General features: G+C 39.0%; 1 protein-coding gene across 15 annotated transcripts in view; it reads right to left on the reverse strand.

The window, feature by feature from the left end:
• KIAA1217 (KIAA1217 ortholog) overlaps positions 1 to 21,559 on the reverse strand; it is a 351,226-nt gene that overhangs the window by 143,213 nt on the left and 186,454 nt on the right. Inside the window, exon 1 of one of the 15 annotated variants that reach the window (XM_071560134.1) lies at positions 20,269 to 20,480. The exons of 13 other annotated variants lie outside the window; for them this stretch is intronic. In XM_071560134.1, the coding sequence (XP_071416235.1) occupies positions 20,269 to 20,448 (180 nt within the window). In that variant the 5' untranslated portion in view covers positions 20,449 to 20,480. Of the gene's footprint in view, positions 1 to 13,208; positions 13,228 to 20,268; positions 20,481 to 21,559 lie in introns of those variants that run through there. One more of the 15 variants, XM_071560135.1, reaches the window with a different exon arrangement.

Here is a 21,559-nt window from a genome sequence, read left to right on the forward strand (position 1 = left end):
GCTGAAAAAACCCGAAAAACTGCATATCCAAGTAAGGAACGAGATGGTCAAAGCATTGTCAAAAAACAATTAAAACAATAGAATGTTGAAGGAGAAATTACTGACCACTTTCTAGGAAGAAGAAAAACTATTTGAAGCAGGATGGGGAGCAGTTGGAGAAAGGCAGCCTGGTGACACTGTGAGAGCTAGAGATATTCTGGGCTCAGTGCTCACAGCAGAGGACACAAATGACAAAGCCATCACTTTTCTCCCCAAACCTGGTGCTTCTCCTGGTGTTATGCTGTACTTCATCCTTGCCACCCAGGGGTTACTGGGGCCTAGAGATGATTTCAGGGATAAGGACTAGACCAAAGGTCCAATTACTCTAGTAGCCTGTTTATACCGCCAGCTTGAAGTAGGTACCCAGGAAACGGGTTAAGAACAGCAATGCAAACAGTGATGCTACTCCAAAACTCTCTCCCATTACCTAGAAATTTACAGCTCTGTAAATTCCTACAAACCTTGTCCCCAGTTTTACATTTTTGTGTTGGAGACACCTGAACTACACACCTGTGAATTTATAGCAGCAGGTGATCCTCTCCCCCTTGTTCCCTGTTCTCCTTTTGTAATAATTACAAACATCCAATCTGATTCTTTGATTGTTATTGAACACTGTGTTGACATTTCCATGGATCCATAATAGCTTCCAGATCCTACTCCTGAGTGGTAATGCTCAAGCTAGCACTTACCATGTTATATGTGAAGTTAAGATTAGTCTTCCTCATGTGGTGCATTTTAGTTATTTAAATTGAACCTCACCTGCCATTTTAACATCAAGTCTGAAGATAATTTTGCAATGCTTTACAGTTGGCCTTTAGAAATTGCCAATTGTCAATCATTTTGAGACATATCCCTGGAGAGTTATTATGCAGTTCAACATAAGAAAGCATAAGGAAAAAAATACAGTGTTTTTTTCACTTCAAAATACCCAAACATTTCCAGAATACATCATCTACAGAGTAGGATATAATAGTCTAATTCTGGTGTTCAGAGAAGCTTTTAGATTACTGTATCCACTGTCCCCTGTGCCTCAGTAAAGGAAATCAAATGAAGTTATAGTGGCATATTTGTGTTAAATTATATTTCCCACATCCTAGAGACAGTATTTTCCTGATTATTCAAAGCTGAGAGAATACATGCAGATGACCAACATGAGCACTGTTGTACCTTAATATCTTTCAACTGTTTAGCAAGCTTCAAGAGTAAAGAAAATGTTAAGCTCCCAGATTTCGAGACCCTTTCAACTCTGTACATTGGACAAAACAATTTCAACTGAAAGACCAACTTATATCGGGTACTCAACTGCATTTACTTGGCCTCAAATTTTTGACAAGAGAGAGGTTACTATGTAACTGCAATTTAATGAATTTGTATCTTACATGTTATATATTATTTTTATACATATTATTTCTATATATAGATTTTTTTTAAGAAATTGAATCCTGTAGATTCCAGTCTTGAGTAAATCCCATCTTTTAAACACTTTGAACAACTGACCCCACCAGCAATTCTGAACTGTAGTACCTAAATGTCAAGCAAGTATTTTACTTCACAGTATTCTCAAGCACTTACCTCAGAGGGAGAGCTCAATAAACATGTTTGTAGTAATTGTTATTTTTACACACACATGTAATATATAGGCAGACAATGTATAGGTAGTAATTAAGTATTATATATATAAAAGCTTTTATATAAGTATGTACTTTTAGTACACTTAAATAATTTTTTTGACTTCAAGGATTTCTAAAGGTCAAAAGTTCTATGAATAGCCATGATTGTTATCTGGTCTTTATGTAGCTTTTCTGTGAGTTATCTGCCCAGTTTAAGAATATTTACATACTCTGATCTGGATTATATTAAGACAAACAGAAGCACAACCAGCCTCCAGTCAACAAACACATTTATCAGAAATCACAATGGCTATGAAGTAATTGTCTTTCATTGCAAGCAGCTGTTTAGTAAAACACATCTACATGAGAAGCCCTTGAAGGAAATGCCATAGGAGAAAAAAATGGTGCTTTAATTCCACCCCACCTCCAAAAAAAAAGATGTGACTGAAAGCACTTCTGAACTGAAACTGTAAGTCTTTCTGGCATCCTTCCCAGCTACTATTTGATTCTATGCCCTGTGTGAGTTTTATATATCCTCATATTTGAACTACCCAGCCATATTTTGTTTCTTCCTTCTACTGATTTTTGAACTACTGCCACAAGGATGTCACTATACAAAGGAAACGTACCATTCTGCAGTGCTTTATGCTTTCTATTTGTGGCCTGATTGAGGAAGCTGTTTAAAAACTATAATTTATCTGAAAGTTCCTCAGGTATTTCAATATTTTTTCATAAAACAGGGCAGGATCAGCAGTAAGAATGATGAATTTTGAACTGGGTTTTGCATCCCTTGTGCTGCCCAGTAACATGTGGTTTTGGCAGCCTTGACTTCAAACTCTAAAAATTCTAATTCCTCTAATTAACTAACTAACATGACAGTATCCACTATGTGTTAAGCACTGGACAAACAAATTAGATGGCCCCTTCCTCAAAGAGCTCAAACATTAAGAAAAAAGTAAAAGATGGCAATGAACTACTTACAATTATTTAGAAGTCAAAACTATTCAAACACTGATCTTCCCTAACACTAACCCAGGACACCTACACTGTAGATTCCCACAGGCTGTACTTTAAGGGTAAGCTTACCACTCTTAAAAATCAGTGGGCATTTTTAAGACACATGTCATCTAAACCATTTTAGATACCTCCTTCAGGCTGAATTGAGATTCCACTCCCTAAGGGGAGTCTCTATTAATTAGCAAGATTGCTTGGGCTAACTGGCCATGCCGCTACACTGTGTTAGTCCACTAAGATGCCATGGTAAGCACTGGTATCGCAGAGGAATGTGGCAGTCGCCAAGAGGGATTTAAAGGCAGAAAAGGGACAAACCTATTCAAGCAACTTGTTCAGGGCTTAATGGGTGCATAAAAGAAAGTGAAAGAAGCAAGCAGAGAAACATGCTGCAAAACAAAGGAAAAAGTACAGTGGAGTGAGTAATAGTAAATGAACTCTGACAATTAGTTTGCGGGAAATAATATTTGGTAATGGAATTGAGAATTTCAGAGAAATGCCTAGTGCTGCACCCTGTCCACAGTGAGAAAACAAAAGATATCCACCAGGAAATTGTTCATATTGCACTCAGCTACCCCTGTAAAAACCGAAAACAAAAAAAGCTCACAAATATTATTTAAATTACCTTAATATACTCAGCTTAAGTCATCAATGAAATGAATTTACTGTGTTGCCCTGTTACCTATGGGATCATTCTGATACTTATAAACCCTGAAGAATTGTTTAGATAACTGCAAGCTCCCAAACATCTCATCATGTAAAAAAAAAAAAATCAGTGCCTTTCTCATTTGATTGCCCTTCCTCAGTGCAAGTACACAGTTGTCCAAAAGGATCAAGTTTCATCTTCCCAAGCCATTTCAGTTGTGAGGGGTCCCATACTGCAGTCTATAAACAGCCTTAGGTACATCATTGGTTATGAACTGGTACATTTCCTAACCATCATTAAAAGACAAAGCAGTTCACTGAACTTGGAAAACACTGAGAAATTATTCTCCAGAGTGTAACATCTGGTAAAAAGGAGGAGAAAAACACTGTTTTCAAGTGCAAGACATTTAAGAACTGGAGGCTAAACCAAAACCCATTAATCTATCTCCACCCCCATTTTCAAAATGAAAAACAGAAAAAATACCCTTTGGTAGTTCACATTAGGAAGACACAAATCTGAGATGTGTCCCATCTGTTTTGTTTGCTGGTTTTTAATAAAAAGGCCAAATTACCCTTTTTTCCCCCTGTTTTCAGTAGAAATCCTGAAGAATATTTTCAGACGTATAGTTCCAAGGTTTTTAAACTGTTCTCATCCCACATTATTTGAGTGCCTGTCAAACTTAACTACTCTGCCTCAGTGAATCAGTGTCTGAGCTTTTCCAATATTATTAAAATTATCCTGACCAAACTTGTATGAATCTTAGATTTGGCTGAATTACACAGGTGGGGAGGTAACTTCCTCTCTGCTCCTCTAATAAACTCTTGACCTTTGTGGTGCAATTGTGAATAGCCCATGGGCTTTTTAAGCCATTGCTGTCCTCAGAGAGCTGCCAGAAGCCACAGAACACCAGACAGTGACAGCACTGGCCACACCCCCTCTGCCTCACCCTACCATCACAAGGAAATTGGGTAGAGTTGGACATACTGGCTTTAAACTACCTTGCAATTTCCTTTCATTGGAGAAATTCCTGCTGTCTAGTCAGAGCTTATGCCTTATCTGCAGAGTCAGAGGAATGAGTCAAAAATCCCACCTGCAATGCTTAGGTATTGCTGGGAAGGCTCCTTGGCCAGTGCCATTAATCCTCACTGCACAAACACTGCTGTACACACTTTCAAGTTACCTACTGATCTTGGCAAAAATTGTCTTTCCAGGGACCAAGAAGTGTTTGAAGCTGGCAGGTGGACAACCTTCCTCCTACTTAAATGCATCCTTCTTGTGCTCAGAGCCCTGAATAGGCCACTTTTGGCTCACTTCTATCTGGATGAAATTTTGTTGTATTTTTCCTTTTATTTTTCAGAGAAAACCTCCATGCCCTGGTCCATCAGCAGAACAAGCACTAGCTCACTTCACAAATTTAAAAATAGTATCTCTATAGAAGCTACTCTTCCTACATATTAAGAACTGAATATAAAGGCAGTCACCACTTTCAAGGGACAAAAAAATTCTTTTTAAATCCTTGTTGTGCCAATGTCAAATTCTCTGATTCCTAAAACTTAAATTTTGGATATGCATGGACTGCAAACCAAGGCTGAAAATTGATTGTAACACTTGGGTTTGTTTTTCTAAAACAATGTCTGCTTTCATTATGAACCAGTATAACATATTATAATACAGATCTCTCTAAAATTCTCCACTGCTTGTAGGTGTGGTAGGATATGCCTTGGCTCTTATTTTCTTAAAAAGATATTGAGTGAAATTTTGATGTTCATTTAAATTGGGAGTACAAGTTTCTTCAACTTTCAGCAAAGAAAACAATTAAAAGTAAACACATTCTAAGATTTGTTTCCCACTGTTGAAATTGCCTTACACACAGTTGAGTAAATCATGTCTCTCCATCCAGGTACAAACATCACACACGTTAAGTTAAATAGTAATACTCTAATTGCTCCCCGACCTCTTGGCAACTTTCGGTGCAAGTGCCTGGAAAGTTATTTCAATCTTATTAGAAAGAGGAAAATATTTTCAGGTCTCAAGTAAAATGTGCTACTGTTTCACTCTTGCAACACAATCACACATAGACATTCCTTCAAGTAACATTTTCAGTACTTAACAGAATTACATGAACTTTTTAAAGTGGTATGAACTCTGATGTCCTCATCTCAGCATCTTATTATCCAAATAGCGCTATGCTGTGCAAAATGCTTCACTGGCAGCAACCATCAATATGCTACTTTGTGTAAACAGAGAGTCAAACTCCCCCTCCTCTCCAAGCCTGAATAAAAAAGACTCCCACAAAAATGCTGTGGGAGTACGCTTTCCCCTGGGAAAGGTCACGCGGTGATACCACTGGCCCTGGCTGCAGGCACGGGATGGCCGAGGGACGCTGAAGGTCACTGCCGCCCAGACACACTTGGCTGATGGCACAGGTCCACGGACTGCCCCAGCCACTTCTCTAGACTCATTCGTGTTCTCACACCCATCCCTCCTCTCTTCTCCCCTCCATGGGCTCTCCAGCCTCACCACAGTGAGCGGAGGCAGGAATCTTCTGATATTTTATGAGGGAAATAGCTTGGAAGTACCGTTTATATGCAAAAAAAGAGATTATTTTAATTCAAATATATAATGTGCTCACATTTCAGAGAAATATTTGGTAGCATGTATTCAAATGCTGCCTTCACTTCAGTGCTCTGTTGCAGGGGAGGGCCATGAGCCAAGAAAAGGTCCACAACACACAATGTTGATCACTTCAGACCATGGAGAAATGGTCAGAAGCCTCCAGGGATGACAAAACTGAGGCTTCATGAAGTGGTGGAACAAAGCAGAAAGGGTGATCAGTGAGAATTTTGCTGGGTCTGTAACAGCATTAGAGTCAGGGGGATGGATGAAAAAAGGCTTTCATAATCTAGTGTGTGCTTTTCAAGGAGCTTTACAAACTGAGTCTCTCCATCTCATGCTGGTTAACATGTAATTTTAAAGGTCTTCCATAAGCTTAGTGTTATTGCCAGTGCTTATACAGCTCTAGCAACCCATAGCCTGAGAACTACAAGCAGAAATAATCACCCAGGTCAAGCAGCAAGAAATACTGAAAGTGCATTTCTCATCAGCCACAAAGCTCTACACACAGCTTGAAGACTTTCTAGAGAACATGGGCCAAACTCCAGAGAGCAGAGACTAAGAAACCCAGGACTGCATAACACATCAGAGTGCATTTTGGTACTGGAATTGTTTGGGGTTTTTTTGGTGTAATTAATTGGTTGACTCCACCACCCACATCCTACAGGTGTGTTGTAGTTGTCAGCAACGTTCAAAAAGCCTGTGCCAAATAATACTCAGCCCCACCAAGAACTCTAATAAAAGCAACTGTACACTTGACTCATTATCACATACTCTGGATGCTTTGTTTTCCTTCAAATTATTTATTTCATGACAGATGGAGAACTGAAACTCTTTTAATAAAAACTTACATGTACACTAGACTTCTATTTTATATAATGACATATTCCTTCCTTTTAAAAGTGAGGAACTGCTGGTTGAAATGAATGTTACAGGGAATTTAATATACTCTCAGTGTGAAGAATGTTTTAGATCACAATTATCTGGAAAACAAAAAAATATCTTCTATACTTTTGAAAATTTCAATTCAAAGGTACTTCTTTTTATGGGGACTGAGGAATGATATTTTGGGAGCAGAGCATAAGACACAGTTTAACAAAGTATTTACCATGTTAATGAATGAAGTCCCATGTTCATAGCCTTAGTTCTTGATTCATCTATTTAAATGTGGCATATTGCTCATTTGAAACTGATCCAAATTTTCACTGTTCACAGATTCAAGTAGGTACTCCTCATGAAAAGATGCACTTTCAAAGCATTCCAGTATTCCTCCTTTTGTCTGAGACAAAAATTTCTTTACAGCATTTCAGAAATTTTGCTTCTAAAACTGGAAAGCACCATTAAAACAAAGAGATGGGTTTTTTCACAATAAAAAGAAAGAAAGAAAGAAAATTAAAGTTAAAAAAAGGGGATCTAAGGCTGGGAAATTTTTGCGGTGGTGATCACTCAGGCCTTTCTTATACTTGTTTATGATAGCTATATATTGGTATCGTGGCTGAGATACCAATGAAATATATATTAATATTCTAATTATAAATGGTAAATACTATTTACTCTAATTCTACCTCAATTGTATTCACTTAGACTTTTTTCTTGTAATATTTTGCTTACAACTCTTATCTTCAATTTTCAAGTAACCTAAATTTTTAAATACTAAAGCAATTTTTTTTCCTAAAATAGCTCTATATTCAAAGGCAGCTGGGTCAAACTTAGATCTTTATGAACAGCACCTGAAGTATTAAAATTGCATGAATAGCCAAGAGCCGCAGTTGCATAACCAAGGCCAAGGAGCAGCCAATAAATCTCTGCCAGTCACGCCTATTCATCAGTAACTTTTGTTTGACTAAAGCATATCAGCTAGAAAAGCAACCTGTCATAATTTGAAGATTTAGAGAGATGAAGAACCTCTTGCTTCCCTTGATAATTTGTCAGAATAATGAATCATTTCAACTGAGAAAAATGTAGTGCGTTACTTCTGATTTGAATCTGCCCAGCTCTCCAGCTATAACCTTTGTTTTCTGTTATGATTTTTATTGCTGTTCAAAAAGACAATATAAACTCAGTATATTTTGTCCTGCTTCAGGAGAATTGCTTTTCTTAATCAGGGAGGATCTCTATTTTAATTCAGTCAATAGACAAAAACCCCACGGTTTTCTGTGAGAAGCAATTTTGTCAGATCTCAAACCATTTTGGGTGAACTTCTGCAATACTCCCATGGTTCAGCATCTCTCCAGCAATTCTGCCTCTGAAACAGCATGCATTCCTGTCACAGTGTGCATCCGGTGGAAAGGCTATTGTGGAATCCTAATCACTGTCTTCCTGGAAAATAACTCCTTCTCCTTTTATGATAGTATCACATTAGGAACTCTTGTGAAATCAGAAAGATCAAAAGTTTCTTACATCCCTTCCAGATTTACCATTTTCAGGGTATAGCTTAGCCCATTCCTGGAAATTCCTTCTGGAGAAGTGGTGGAAACTCCTTCACTGGCAATATATTGAAGACTCGTTTGATGGGGTGTGGATAACCTGATCTAAATCTCTGCTTTCTACAGCAGTTCAGATGCTTTGCAGAGGTGCTTTCCAGATTAGGTGACACAAAATCACACATTTGCTCAAATGCCATCAATACATTACAGTTTTCAAAAGCCAAGGCAAAAGTTTACGAAGTTGTTTCGTTTTGTAGGTTTGTAATGCCACTTCTAGTTCTTTCAATACCAACTCAGTATCTTCTTTTAAGCTCTTAACACTTAGAAAGTTTAACCCATATAGTACTGCAGTATATTAAATACTTAAATACATCACGTATTTACACTGTGATCATAATCATTAATTGGCTCTAGTCTTTAGCACAAAAAAGGGACTCTGCAGGCAGCTGCAGGCTTCTACACCACCAGCAGCAGATCTGGCCACAGAGAACTGTAACTGGAGCACACACTTGTCTGCACAAATACATGTTCATGTTTCCTGAGATGGTTACTTGGGTCTCTCAGTTCCTTACTTCTGGCTTTATCCCTCAGCCCAAAGGGGATGTTTACACATTTGACTAATATCTTTCCTAACCTGTTCTATTTGTAGTTTTTGTTTTGTAAAATCACCATTCTATCACCTGTCACTCTTCACATCTTTATAGAATTGCCTGCCAAACTTCTTTGTGTATTTTAGTGACAAAGTATTGAGGAAACAAAAGATAACCTCATACTGAAATAGGCCCTCTGATGTTGGGATACGCTCTGGTTCTGTAACAAGATACTGTGTACCTACCATGACAATATGTCATACTGCCATGGCAAAAGATTATAATGCAATTGGTGGCAGCTTAAGCAGAGCGAATTTCTTCACTGAAGTTCAGATCCCAGTAAAAAGAAACATTTCTATAAAGTTGCCTGTCAATATATCCCAGCAACTGTTTCAAGAGGTAACAACACAACATTTTTCGTTATGAAAAATCTTAACTTCTAGCTATATTTACCTCCTCCCAAATGAACTCATTTCACCCCAAATTTATTAAAAAAAATAAAATAAGTTGATCACTAAATTCAAAGTTTTGTTAAACTCGTTGGCAAACCAGGTGAGAGCACTTTATCACCAAACTTTGAAGCAATCCGTGGATTTCTTCAACTGTCAAATGTCACCTAGTTCTGCCTCTGTTAGTCCCAAGGGCCAGCAAATCTCAAGGCACCCAGATTATTTTTCTTAAAATCTGTGCAGGGAAAAATCCAGATGACCTCCCCCTGCCTCCCTGAAGGTAAATCACATTCTTGATTTCAGTGTTCCAGGAGGAGGTGTAGAAACTATGCTGGTATCACTGACCAGGACTAAAACCATGCCAGAGAATCTGTTCAATGGTCCAGCTCTACTGGAGGTTAATACACCTCGGGCTACTCTCCCAGGGGTTGGGGTTGGGAGGAATCTGTATAGTTTTTATATTTCATCTTTCCAATAATTTCCTGCTACAATAATCTTCTCTTTCCAGCTGTCAAGATTGATCCCTAAGCAATTGCTACTAGTCTTTCTGTAAAGGTCACTGTACTCTACAAATTATTTGTGGCAACCTGTAATATAGGAGGGAAGAGAAAGAAAATACCCTGCAAAAGAAGAAAAAGCAAAACAACTGCATCATGGTTTGCTCTAATTTTGTTTATCTAATACCATGGCTGAGTAAAACTCTGAGAAATTTTTCTGGCCTGTGAAATAGTATCTGCAAATCTTTAAACCATGTGCTTCTTAATGTTTGTATTAACTGAAATTGTACAAACCCCCTTAGATTAGGACTGCACTGCTTTCATGTGAAGTAGCACAGCAGTGTGACAGAGAACTAAATACAGATTTTGTCCTGTTGACTCTCAGACTACCAATTATGAAAAAAGGAGCAAAAGGCCCTGTTACATGGCCTGTGATCTTATCCCTTATCCTTTCTAACCAGCACAATCTGGCAGGAAAGAAATAGCTCTGCTGATAAGGACTATCTCCCTCTCTTTTCAGTGGAAGTATAGTAGCTGTTATCCTTCAAATCAAACAGCTCATAGTACAGTATTTATTTAAGAAATTTTCCAATATGATGAATTATTAACTTGTTTTGATTATGTCTTTTTGGATTAGGTAGAGGGAAAGAAGTACAATTCCCACAATGACTCCAGATCTCAGCTTCACTTTTCTTTTGATCAGGAGTCTTTGGACTCACAGAAGCAAATTGCAAACATATTATTAGTAAAAAAATACTCTTGAAAAACAGCACTCATGTTAACATTTTAATCAGATGCTTTTGAAATCATCTTCAGTGAACAGCAGTTAACTCAAACACCCACCTGAGACGGTGAAGTCAGTTTGATGTTTGTATATTGCTACTTACTGAGACCTTCCAACAGGAAGAGCTTGGTTATTAAAAACAATCTGCCTGTATATTTACATGGAGCTTTTAGGAAAGGCAATGGGGAAAAAACAGTGCCTTTATTACATTGCTGACAATCAGCTTCACTTCCATGGGGGATATTTGAGCATCATGCCTAATGTGTGTCTGAAGCAGGGGCTTATATGAGAAACAACTGGTTGATCCTCTTCTGAGATGAGAATAAAGTGACAGGAAAGATAAGAGAGATTGCATGGGCTATGAGTCTGGGTAATTTGTTCTTTGCAGTGCTTTTTGGTGCCTGAGCTTTCAAATGATCAAACAGCCGAGCTATGGTTCTGACTGCTTACCTGTGTGTTATTAACAAGGAAACTAGAAATTCTCCCTTTATTTGTGAACCAAGGCAGTCTAGTCATGTAAAAGATAAACTATGCGCTTTTGTTGAGCATATCACAATATGCTGTTAACCCCGCAGACAGTGCAGTCATGAGTTTTCAAAAGGGTTTTGATGGTTTTGCTCTTAAGTGCATCACCCAAGATACCAAGAACAGACTCAAAGCAAAACACTCTTCATGGCTCATCCAGGCTTTTCTTCCCCTTATAACTCTTATTCAACTTTTCCTCCCTCTTAGATTTCAGATAAAATCACTTAAATCTGCTATTGCAACAGGACACTGCCAGACTCAGCTACTTTGCTGACTTTGGGTGAATAAATGCAGGTGATTTTGTGGGTTGGCAGAGACAGCAATATGAAATCAGGCTGGCTGTTCTAGTTAAATGAGCAGTCAAACAGTATGTAAGATTACGTTTCCAAACATAGGTCCTTGCCATATATTGAGGTAAGTAAAACCAGATCATCATCCTTGTCTCCACTGAAAGTATTTGAGGGCAGAGTGAACATCTTGAAATTATGACTGCATTTTAAAAGACCTCTGAAAGATCACAGAACCCAGACATATAAGAAAGTTTTCAAACCACAGGAAAGATAAGCCAAAAACCAAAGCAGCAGTGGCTAGACAAACCTCACTTGAAAGGCTTGCTAACTTTTGTCAGGCTGCTTTTTGCAGAGGAAGTTAGAAAAGTTATTCTGCTCTCAAAATTTAATACTGTGTTACTAAAATTTAAAAAAAGAGAGAGAAGGACCATGACAACAGCACAGACATTTTGGCAGTATCCAGGGAAGTTTGACAAGCAGCAGCAGAAAGCACAGATCAAAAGACCACATAAATTCTTTTATTGTAGAAAATACCTAGAATTCCATGTTTATCTTACCACAGTAAGCTACTGAATGGTTATCTAAACTGTCCCTGTTTTGCCAGGCGACTCAATACATCTGTCGGTTTTACCTCACATTAGTTTTAGTCTGGTGTGTTTTAAAGGCTACACAGCAAGTAGATCTAATCTGAAAGGTTATACATCTCCTTAGGAAAAAGAGTCATACAGAGAGTGATCACCTTACAAAAAATCTTTTTGGTGGCAGTTCAGAATTAGTCGCTCCAGTTCCTACATCTAAAATCACTTATCTGTGATACATCACAAAAACCCTCAGCCCTTTCAGTAACAATACATCGCTAATGCGTATTGTGAGAAATCCATCAAAGTCCATTAAAAAACCCTCACAAAACAACATGGGAAGCACCGCACAAGTACCTGTTTTAGTACGTGAACTTTTTTTGCTTAATTTCCTCAGTTCTCCTTTTACGAACTATGTAGTTTCCCTAAATTCTAATCTGGCTTTGCCTATACAAGACAGTCAGAGGGAAATCTGTCTAACATACTGTAAGCGGAACTATTATTGCCAAAATAATGTCTTTGAGACAGGTTTAAGTCATGCAGAAACAAGACTGAGTGAGTTCACAGTTTCTTTAAAACAAAGCAATACCTGCTGTCACAGCATGAGGAAAAAAGATATGTCAAACCCAAAGTATTACAGCAGAAGCCAGAGAAGACAGGAGAAAATAAGTAGTTCACTCATCTTCACTGTTCAAGTACTTTTGGAATAGAAGTCTACTGTTTTCTAACCCATCAATTCAGAGAGGCCCACAAAGAAGCAGTTACTCCAGAGTCCTGGATGACTTCCAGTAAAAAGATTAAACCTTCCATATAAACATTCTCTATAATTAGAGAAGAAAAAACACTGGTTTTTGGACAGCATATGACAAATTTTGAAATGATGAGATGAAATCAAATTGTATTTTAACATGGTTCAAGGGAAGACTTTCTTCTGTAGACTGTCAGTCTCCCACTTAAAAACATCTGATTACTGCAGTAACCTGAAGGTTTTTTCACCTTTCAAAATCAATCTAGAAACATGTACAGACAATAGGATGATAATAATGAACATTTAAGGTCATTCTTTCTTACAGAGAGCAACGTTTTGAATAAAATGGTCTATCCAAAAGCTCCCACAGATAAAAGCCCTGACTCTTCATCACAGCTGTACCTGGTTTGCAGAAGAATCACCAGAGGAGCAGCAAAGAGCTGAGAGGCTCCTTTTCCTTCTGGGTTGTGCCACAGGAGCATGAGTGGTTACCTCCTTCTCAAAAGCCATCTCCTCAATAGCAAACTACCACCAGCTTGGAGAGACAGAACCAAGAGCAGCCTGAGTCCCTCTTCCTCCTGGTGCAGCTTTTCCATAGGCGTGCACAAGCAGCAGAGCCACATTTGATGTCAAACTTCATTCCACATCCGGGTGTATGAATGAGTCACATATAAAGAATACTGGTTTCTCATGGTTGCATGCTTGCACAGGGGTGAGGATTGAGCAAATACATTTGCACATGGGCTAGAACTACCCTTTTGTGACAGGATTGATACTCAAGGCCAAGGAGGTCATGATTTAGTGATGAAGAAAGAGGGTAAAACATGCACCATTAAAAGATGTGAAAGAGCAATCAAATGAATACAAATGGTTAATGCTATGGTAAAATCTCTTGTGTAATTAAGCTACAGCAACAATCAAGTATCCTACGTGACATCCACAGTGGTCCTGCATTACTGAGAGCTATTCACTGGCCTCAGGAAGAAACCTGACTCTGACTTGTGGTAGAGTCCCAGGCTCAGGATGGGATTATCCCAGTTGCTCAGGACCGGATTAGAAAACTGTGGCCAGGAGCCCTTGCAGCAGTGCCCGCAGCTGCCGAGTGCCAGGGAGCTGCGAGCCCAGCGTGCCGGGGGCAGCGGCAGCAGCAGGTGCCTGCAGGACCTGCCCGCGCGGGAAGGCGCCTGCTGCAACGTCCGGTGTGGAAAACACTTGGCAAAAATAAAACAGAAGGGAAGTACACATGAGCCAGAAATTAAATGCTTACATCTGATATCAGAGGAAGAGCATGTCGGTCAAACAATCTGCTGGGGGTTTGAGCCAACTGTACCTCGGTCAGCAGGAACATTTTACCGACACCCATACCAGTGCCATGAGAGCCAAGAAAAACATTTTGTGCCTCCTCGCTCCACCCCATCCCACCCTTCTGCGATGTTCAGAAGGGACAGGTTCTCCACTGACTTCCAGAAAGCTTTTCATGCTGCTTCTATCACATGTTTTCATTTAAATTTTCCAGTGACAGACACCCTTCTAATTGTCTGTGGTAAAACAGAGACTACCCACTCTGTGTAGTGGAGAAACCCTCCTCAGTCCACTCGCCCACACAGAAGCATGCCAGAGGCTGGTAGAAGGCACCATCCTGCCTGTATCCCCAGCACTGGATTTAGTATTAGCCAAAAAGAGGGCAGCTTGGATTAGCAGTTATGGACAAAGTATGCATTACCTTGGTGACTCCATTCTAAGAAAAGAGGAATACAGAGGTTCTCCCATATCCCTGGGTAGTAGATGTTGACATAATGTTGTCTGTTTAATGCAAAACTATTAAGCAATTTTAATTTGAAATAGCTTTTTTAAAAAATAAAAAACACATGATATCCATAAGGAGAAAAAGAAACTGGCACACAACATCTGTGATGTTTTGGAGTGGATTTTTCTTTGAAGACTTTTAGGGGAAAATATAACCTAGATCAAGAATTTATGAAAATGTTAATTTTTATGTATTAAAAAAAAGGAAAATAAACAGTTTGTTAAAACCCACAGGGAATTTTATAAATATCCTAACTTTTCAGGTACACATTTTTAATGCAACTGTTAATATTACATCTTTAGAATTAATTTTTTACATTAAGTAACACTTCTTTCTTCCAAACAAAATTTACTATAATTTAAATCAATGAACCACTGTTGTACAATGGCTTATTTATTCAGCCAATGGGAAATAAGTGACATTTCTTCTTACTTATTCTAATCAAAGTCAAATATTTGTTCCTTCTGTGAGTAGTTTATTACTAATTACAACAGTCTGATGTATGGTATTTTGTGTTACTAAAAATAGGACTACAAATGAATAAATGCAGCTAAAATTATGCTTTCAAAGCACAGTGGAAGAAAGCCCAAAGCTCATACATAGACATTGACAGCAAGTCTGTTTCCAGACTTTAGACAGCCACATATCCACAAAATAGGTGCAAATTGGAAAAGTCTCTACATGTTCATCTGGCAGTAAATGTATCTGAAATGAATACATAATGTAGGATTTAAAATCAGATCAACTTCATTCAAATACAAAAAATATTTTTACACTTTGTTTTTTCACTCTTTACTTCTCCCTCTTGCTGCCTTCCTCCTTACTTGGAAGACAGATATCCTCCAGACTGAAGAAATATTTAGCCTCAATTGAAATTGAAATACCATTAGTTTTCATCTTTTGAATGAAATAATTGCAAGAGCATGGAGATAGTTTATGAAATGTATATGTAACAAATGTAAACCCCTTAGAGACTGGAATATTCTTAAAACTTAGTTGAGCTCTAGAATTTACTGTCAAGAGACATTAATATCATCAGGAATTCAGCAATGTAAAACAGAACTGGACATTCAGGTAGGTAGCAGGATGATCCAGTCTTAAAACTAACAAGACCATAATTTTGGAAGATAAAATAAATCTCAAAATGTGGGGCAAAATAACCTGTAATTCCTAAAGATCAGAAAGTACATGATGTGCATGGCTGATTATCCCACATCCACTTCCTGAGAGGTGCTGGAAACTCCTTATGAGGCAGAGGCCATGGCAAAAAACCAAATTATTGATCTTTTGGATTTCAGACATAACCTAAGAGAATAGCTTCTCTATTCCTTAACAACTAATTTTGAATCTGAGATTAATTTTTTTAAGTGGAATGCACCCATGGCACTATATTGATAAGCCACTGAAAACCCTTCCTAAACTTTAATGGATGACAATGCTCAGTGTTTACCGAGGCAGCAACCTCCTAGTGAATGAATGGAACCACTACAATCCACTGCACAACAGACCACACAAAATGTAGTAGTACAAAAGGTACTAATTAGGAGAAAAAATCCACAAAACAAAAAAAGGAGCCTTTAAAACAATCTCAACCAACCAGAAGTCCCTGCATTGGCTTGCTGTGTGTGTCAAGATGCAAAACTTAGTATCACCAGATTCTGAATTTACTCAACTGGCACAATTATTACCATGACTAGGTTAATATTTAAAATACACATCTCAGGGACAGCTGTTAGAGTCACAGGTGTTGGCCAAAGTTTTAACTGTTTTTCCTGATGTACTCAACTCATTTGAAGAGAAAGGAAATTGGAATATATGTTCATAAGCAATTTGCTTATCTTACTCTTGTTCTCCTATTTGAGCCCAGAAAAGAAATGTAAATCCCAGGGATTATGGTTAAACCAAACCAGTTAATCAGGTGGCTTTGGTGCAATCTGCTTTTGTTAGAAAATCAACTGGAAAGAGCTCTAATGCAACAGCAATAGTCCAGAGATGCATTTACTTTGCTAATGACAGACATAAATATGTGCTCCCATCGCAAGTGACAATGTGCAAAGAACACAAAAATGCCCCCAGTGGGAAGGTAACAGGAGTATTCATCTGAAATGAGAACAACCCCAGCACATTCACAACTATTTTCAGGGAAATGATCTTGGGACACATCAAATGTTCATAAATATTGTGGCTAATCATCGGCTACAGAAGAAACTCTTGACCAATGAGCAGGGAAGATATGCTGAACATCAGCACTACCACCAGCACAATCTATTGCTCTCACCCAAGACCTCTGTCTGCCTGTGATCATCTGCCAAACAAAATCCTCACACCTTCTGTAGCACACCTCCAGAACTATGGCCAAGAGAGAATGCCTGCTCAAGAACAGCATGGCCAAAAGTGTCTGTAGACCAGGGCTTCACTGTCACTTCTGCCATAAACTTCTTGTTGCTCTCCTAATTGAACAAAGGAGTTGAAATTCATCTGGGGATTTGGGGATCACTGACAAGCCACAATTACAGTGGTTCCCTGAGGATGCCTCCCATGCTGTTCCCCCCTGTGCTGGGAATGAAGCACAGCAAGCAGTGTGCTTTGGTTTAAAAGAAGACTTGAAAGAGGAAGCAGTGGCAAAGCACCCTCATGCAGGTGCTCCTCTCCACCACTGCTGGAGGAGCCAGTCCTGCACTGAACCCACTCCCCAAACAAGGCCCCGTTGCCTGCTTCTGTGCAGTTTCTGATAGTCATCTACAGAGGTTACCCAGGCCTAAACCAAGCATGTGCAAAAAACCAAACACCAGTAAAGGCCTGAGGATATGCTGGGCCAGAAAAGCTTAAGTTTCTGAAATCTAAGGAATCTTGGGCATCTACAATAAGTGGGAGAGGTTTCCATGGGCAACACTCTTGAATGCAGCTGCCTGAAATATGTTTTAAGGGATACCAAAGTACTAGATTATTCACTGGCTCTAACAGTAAATACTGAAACAAGATTATTGCAGACAGTTATTCAGTCAGCTGAATACAAAGGATTCTAAAAATAGTGTTGCTTGTCCTAAAATTAGATTAGAAATATATATGTACAACATTCACATGAACAAAGGTAAGCACGAACAACTAACTACCTGGGACTTCTGAGCTGCAAACAATACATGCTATTTAAAATGCTGAGGCGTTGGCACAGGAGAAAAGTTACTAATCCTGTTGGGGCAAAGTAACTGTGGTGGTGTGTGGCTTCCATGGGGGAGGGAAGGAAAAAGAAAAGGAATCACTTTACTAGCCTTTTTGTGGATTTGCTTTGCTTGCTTTTTCAAAAGAACACCTTTTTACATTACCTTTAACTGACAGTTATTAATGAAGAAACTTGTATTTATTAAAGCAAGTGTTACCTCATGGCTAGTAGGTTAATATGTACTTAAATATATTGCCTTACTTTTGTAAACTAGAGCATAAAACTGAAAGACTTTCCACTGAGACATACAGCAAGGAATATTCTTCTTCCTCAGCATTTTCACTTAGAGTGAATACAAAGTAAATCCACTTTAGTTTGCTAACGAACTAGGTCTTTGTTCATTTATCTATTGAGCTATTTATAAATATCTTGCAATCACAGCACTATCTGGGGGCTAAAGAGCATGTTTCAACTCAAAACAAATGGACATGTCATCTCATGTCCTTCCATAAACAAAAGCTAAGGGCTTGGAATCCAGCAGAGATTTAACCTCGTAATCATGTTTCATATGTTCATTTTCATTGCTTTTCTTAGGTGCTTTTAACAGTGTAAAATATGAGCAGTTGCCCTTAACATACAGCAGCCCTGGAAAGCAATAAATTATTGGACCAGAGGTACATGAGACAGGGACACGTGTGGATGCTGGGGAGGGCTTCCCTTTCCTCAAGGTGCAGTATGCTCTGCTGGGCTTACACAGACTATCCAGGCGACTGCCACCTCATTTGGGCAGGGAGGTAGCACTCAGGGGTGGAGAGGAGGTAGGAACTCACAGAAAGCTCCTGAAACAACTTTTGAAACTTTGCTTTTCCACTGAACAAATAGCTACAGCTTATGCTGACACAACAGCAAGTTCTAGCTGTATGACACTGACTTCTGTGACACATTAAATATAGCAGCATGTGAACCAAATAGTAATTCAATGAAATGGATGTTCTCAACCAGAAAAATCTGCAGTAACATATATCCAGACTAAAATCATGTTCTTTGCATTTTAAAACTGAATGTAATTTTTTAAACTGTTTCTTAACTAATGCAGACCAAAAAAGTATTCACACAATATTAACACTAAATTGATTTCTCCCCATCAGATTCCAGGGCATCAACCAGCGACAGTGTAATGATGCAAAATATGTTCGTTCATTTGACACACTGTTATTTGTACATATGTATGTAGTAAATAATTAACACTCAGGCTCTGGGAGAAAGGTTAAATTGAAATGAATTCTGAAATATTCCCACTAAAGGCTCAGATTCAAGATATAACTAGGAGGAAAAGCAAAAGAGCAGTGACTAAAAAAAAATTAGCTATTTCTTCACTTGAACTAATTTCAATTCTTTCACTTTAAAAATCACTACACATTCCAAAAAAAGTTTATTTAACTCTGCCTGATCAAGCAATGCAGAACATTAGAAAACCTTTTATACCCTGTTTTTTCACCTGGAATTAGACAACGTGCTTACTGTGCTACTCTATTCTGCAGCTCACTCATCCCCTAAATCCTGCTAAGGCTCTACATTGAACTGAAGTTCCTCTCGAGTTTACATTTCTCAGGTGTGTCTCTAGGCAGAACCTGAGATTTTTCTCTTTTCGCATTGCCCTCCCCCCCCACCAGAGCTCCCCCTTTTCATTCTGAGCAGTTTGAACCCACTGAACTCTGCAGCCCTAACTGCTTCCCGTTATCATCCCAGCAGTACCGGGGGGGGGGGGGGGGGGGGGGGGGGGGGCATCCTTTACCTGCCGCTGTTTACTTGATCTGTCCTGATTGAAGTGAGCACAGAAGTAGTTGCAACTAAGAACGAGGGGGTTTACTGTCCCTTCAGAGAGACTGAAAATAACCCCTATGGTATATACCTAAATCCCAAAGTCCCAATAGCCTTTCTGCTGCAGAAGTTCACCTCCAAATGTGTTTACCCTTTACTAATGTACTTTCACCCAATAAAAAAATCTATTAAGAAGTGCCCAAGCGTTACTTTTGGTATCAAAGCACACACTCAAAGTCAGTTTAACCAGCTGATATTATGATCCATGTAAAAACAAAACCTTCAGTATTTTAATAGATAACAAATCCTGGAATAAATGCTGATGGAATTTTAGGGTTCTATTTTAACAGTTAAAGGAGAGACATCTGGCAATAATCTATAAATAAATACAGCGTCTCCATTCTTAGTTTCTCCTCCAAAACACTACCTAGGACATTTTTGCAGCATGATTCATATAATCAACATGATACATTACAATGCCTTTCAAATCAGTATTCTCAGTTCATTCAATAAAGAACTCATTTTCGAAAGAGAAAAGGTAACATGCCCCTGCCAGAAAACTTGCTTTGTTGACTCAGCCCTGCTGCCAGCAGGAACAACGTGGTGAAGCAAACTCCACAATTTCAAAAGCATTTTTTTACAGCATGAGCAGAAACAGAAAAAGTCTCATTTACCAAAATGTGAGATTCCACGGGTGAGTCCAGAGATGGTCTGAAATCCTCTTCCTTTAGTTCCAAAAGTTTTAATTTATGATGAAGCTTGTAATAATCCTTCCAAACTGCCAGGTACAACGTACGCCATATCTCAGCCGTGTTTTCTTTCACCCTTTTGCAGTGTAACTTTGTTATTTGCATAAAGCTTAGTCCTGGCCTATGGGACTTTTTGAACATCTACATGTTAGATTAGCTGTCTTGACATGCTCTATCAAGCATGACATCATGGATCTCTATGGTAACCTTAGCCACACCTGCCCAGATACCAGAGTTACCTGTCATGTTCAGACCTAAATGAACATAACAAAAAACCCCTCAACCACCATTTTCTAGGTGCAGAGCCGCACTCATGCACCGGAAGGATTTGGGGTTTGTTTTTAATTGATTGAAATCTAATTTCCTTTGCCAAGAAAATTTCTTTTCATGGAGCACTGGTTGAAGCAGAGCTGCTTCTGACCCTTTCACATCTCCCAGCCTATTTCCTAGTCAAATAACAACAGAAAAAAGCTGTGGCAAACTTCTTCCAGCTCACTTTCTAACCCCAGGCTCACAAGCTCCTACTCTGAAAAACTTCTACACATTCATTTTTGTTCTCTGCCCCTCAGAAAGCATTTTTTAGAGAGGTGACTTGTAAAACAGGTTCACAGCAGGGATTATTCCCCTCCCATGCCCAGGTTTAGCATTTTAACCTCTTAATTGCTAACCCTTTTTCATCCTTGCAGCCACTGACCCAGCTTTTACACTTGTTCCTGCTCTTTCCTTCTCTGCTGACCAGAGTGAACCCTGTAGAAGTTTGTGACTGTGTCCCACCATAAGCTCCACAGCAGACAATTCACACCATCTCAAACTTAAGACGACCCAGACTGTTTCCTTTTTCCTTTCTCTTTTTTCTTTTTAACTTTACTCGGGATTACATTAGCACCTTCATTTCATTAGCACAGACAAAACAGCCTTGGCAGAGGTAAGGTATTCAGAGCTCCTGCAGAAACTTGCATTCCCTACAAAAGAAACACTTTGTTCCTCAGCTTTCCAGGCATCCAGGTGGAGGGAGCTCTGGTGCCCTTATCTTAGAAGTGGGAAGACTTGCAGTGTGAGGGTGAGCTGCTGGGCTGTGGGTCACCGACCTGCACCCATAGGATGCTGCATTCCCCTGTGGGCATTTCAGGGTGCACAGGGCACATCTGCACCACCCTCACTGCTGCAAACTCACTTTTTACTGCAGCCTGGTTTAGCTCCAAACTATTTGCCTTGT

Source organism: Pithys albifrons, chromosome 7 (assembly GCF_047495875.1).
Source record: "Pithys albifrons albifrons isolate INPA30051 chromosome 7, PitAlb_v1, whole genome shotgun sequence".
Classification (NCBI taxonomy): domain Eukaryota; kingdom Metazoa; phylum Chordata; class Aves; order Passeriformes; family Thamnophilidae; genus Pithys; species Pithys albifrons.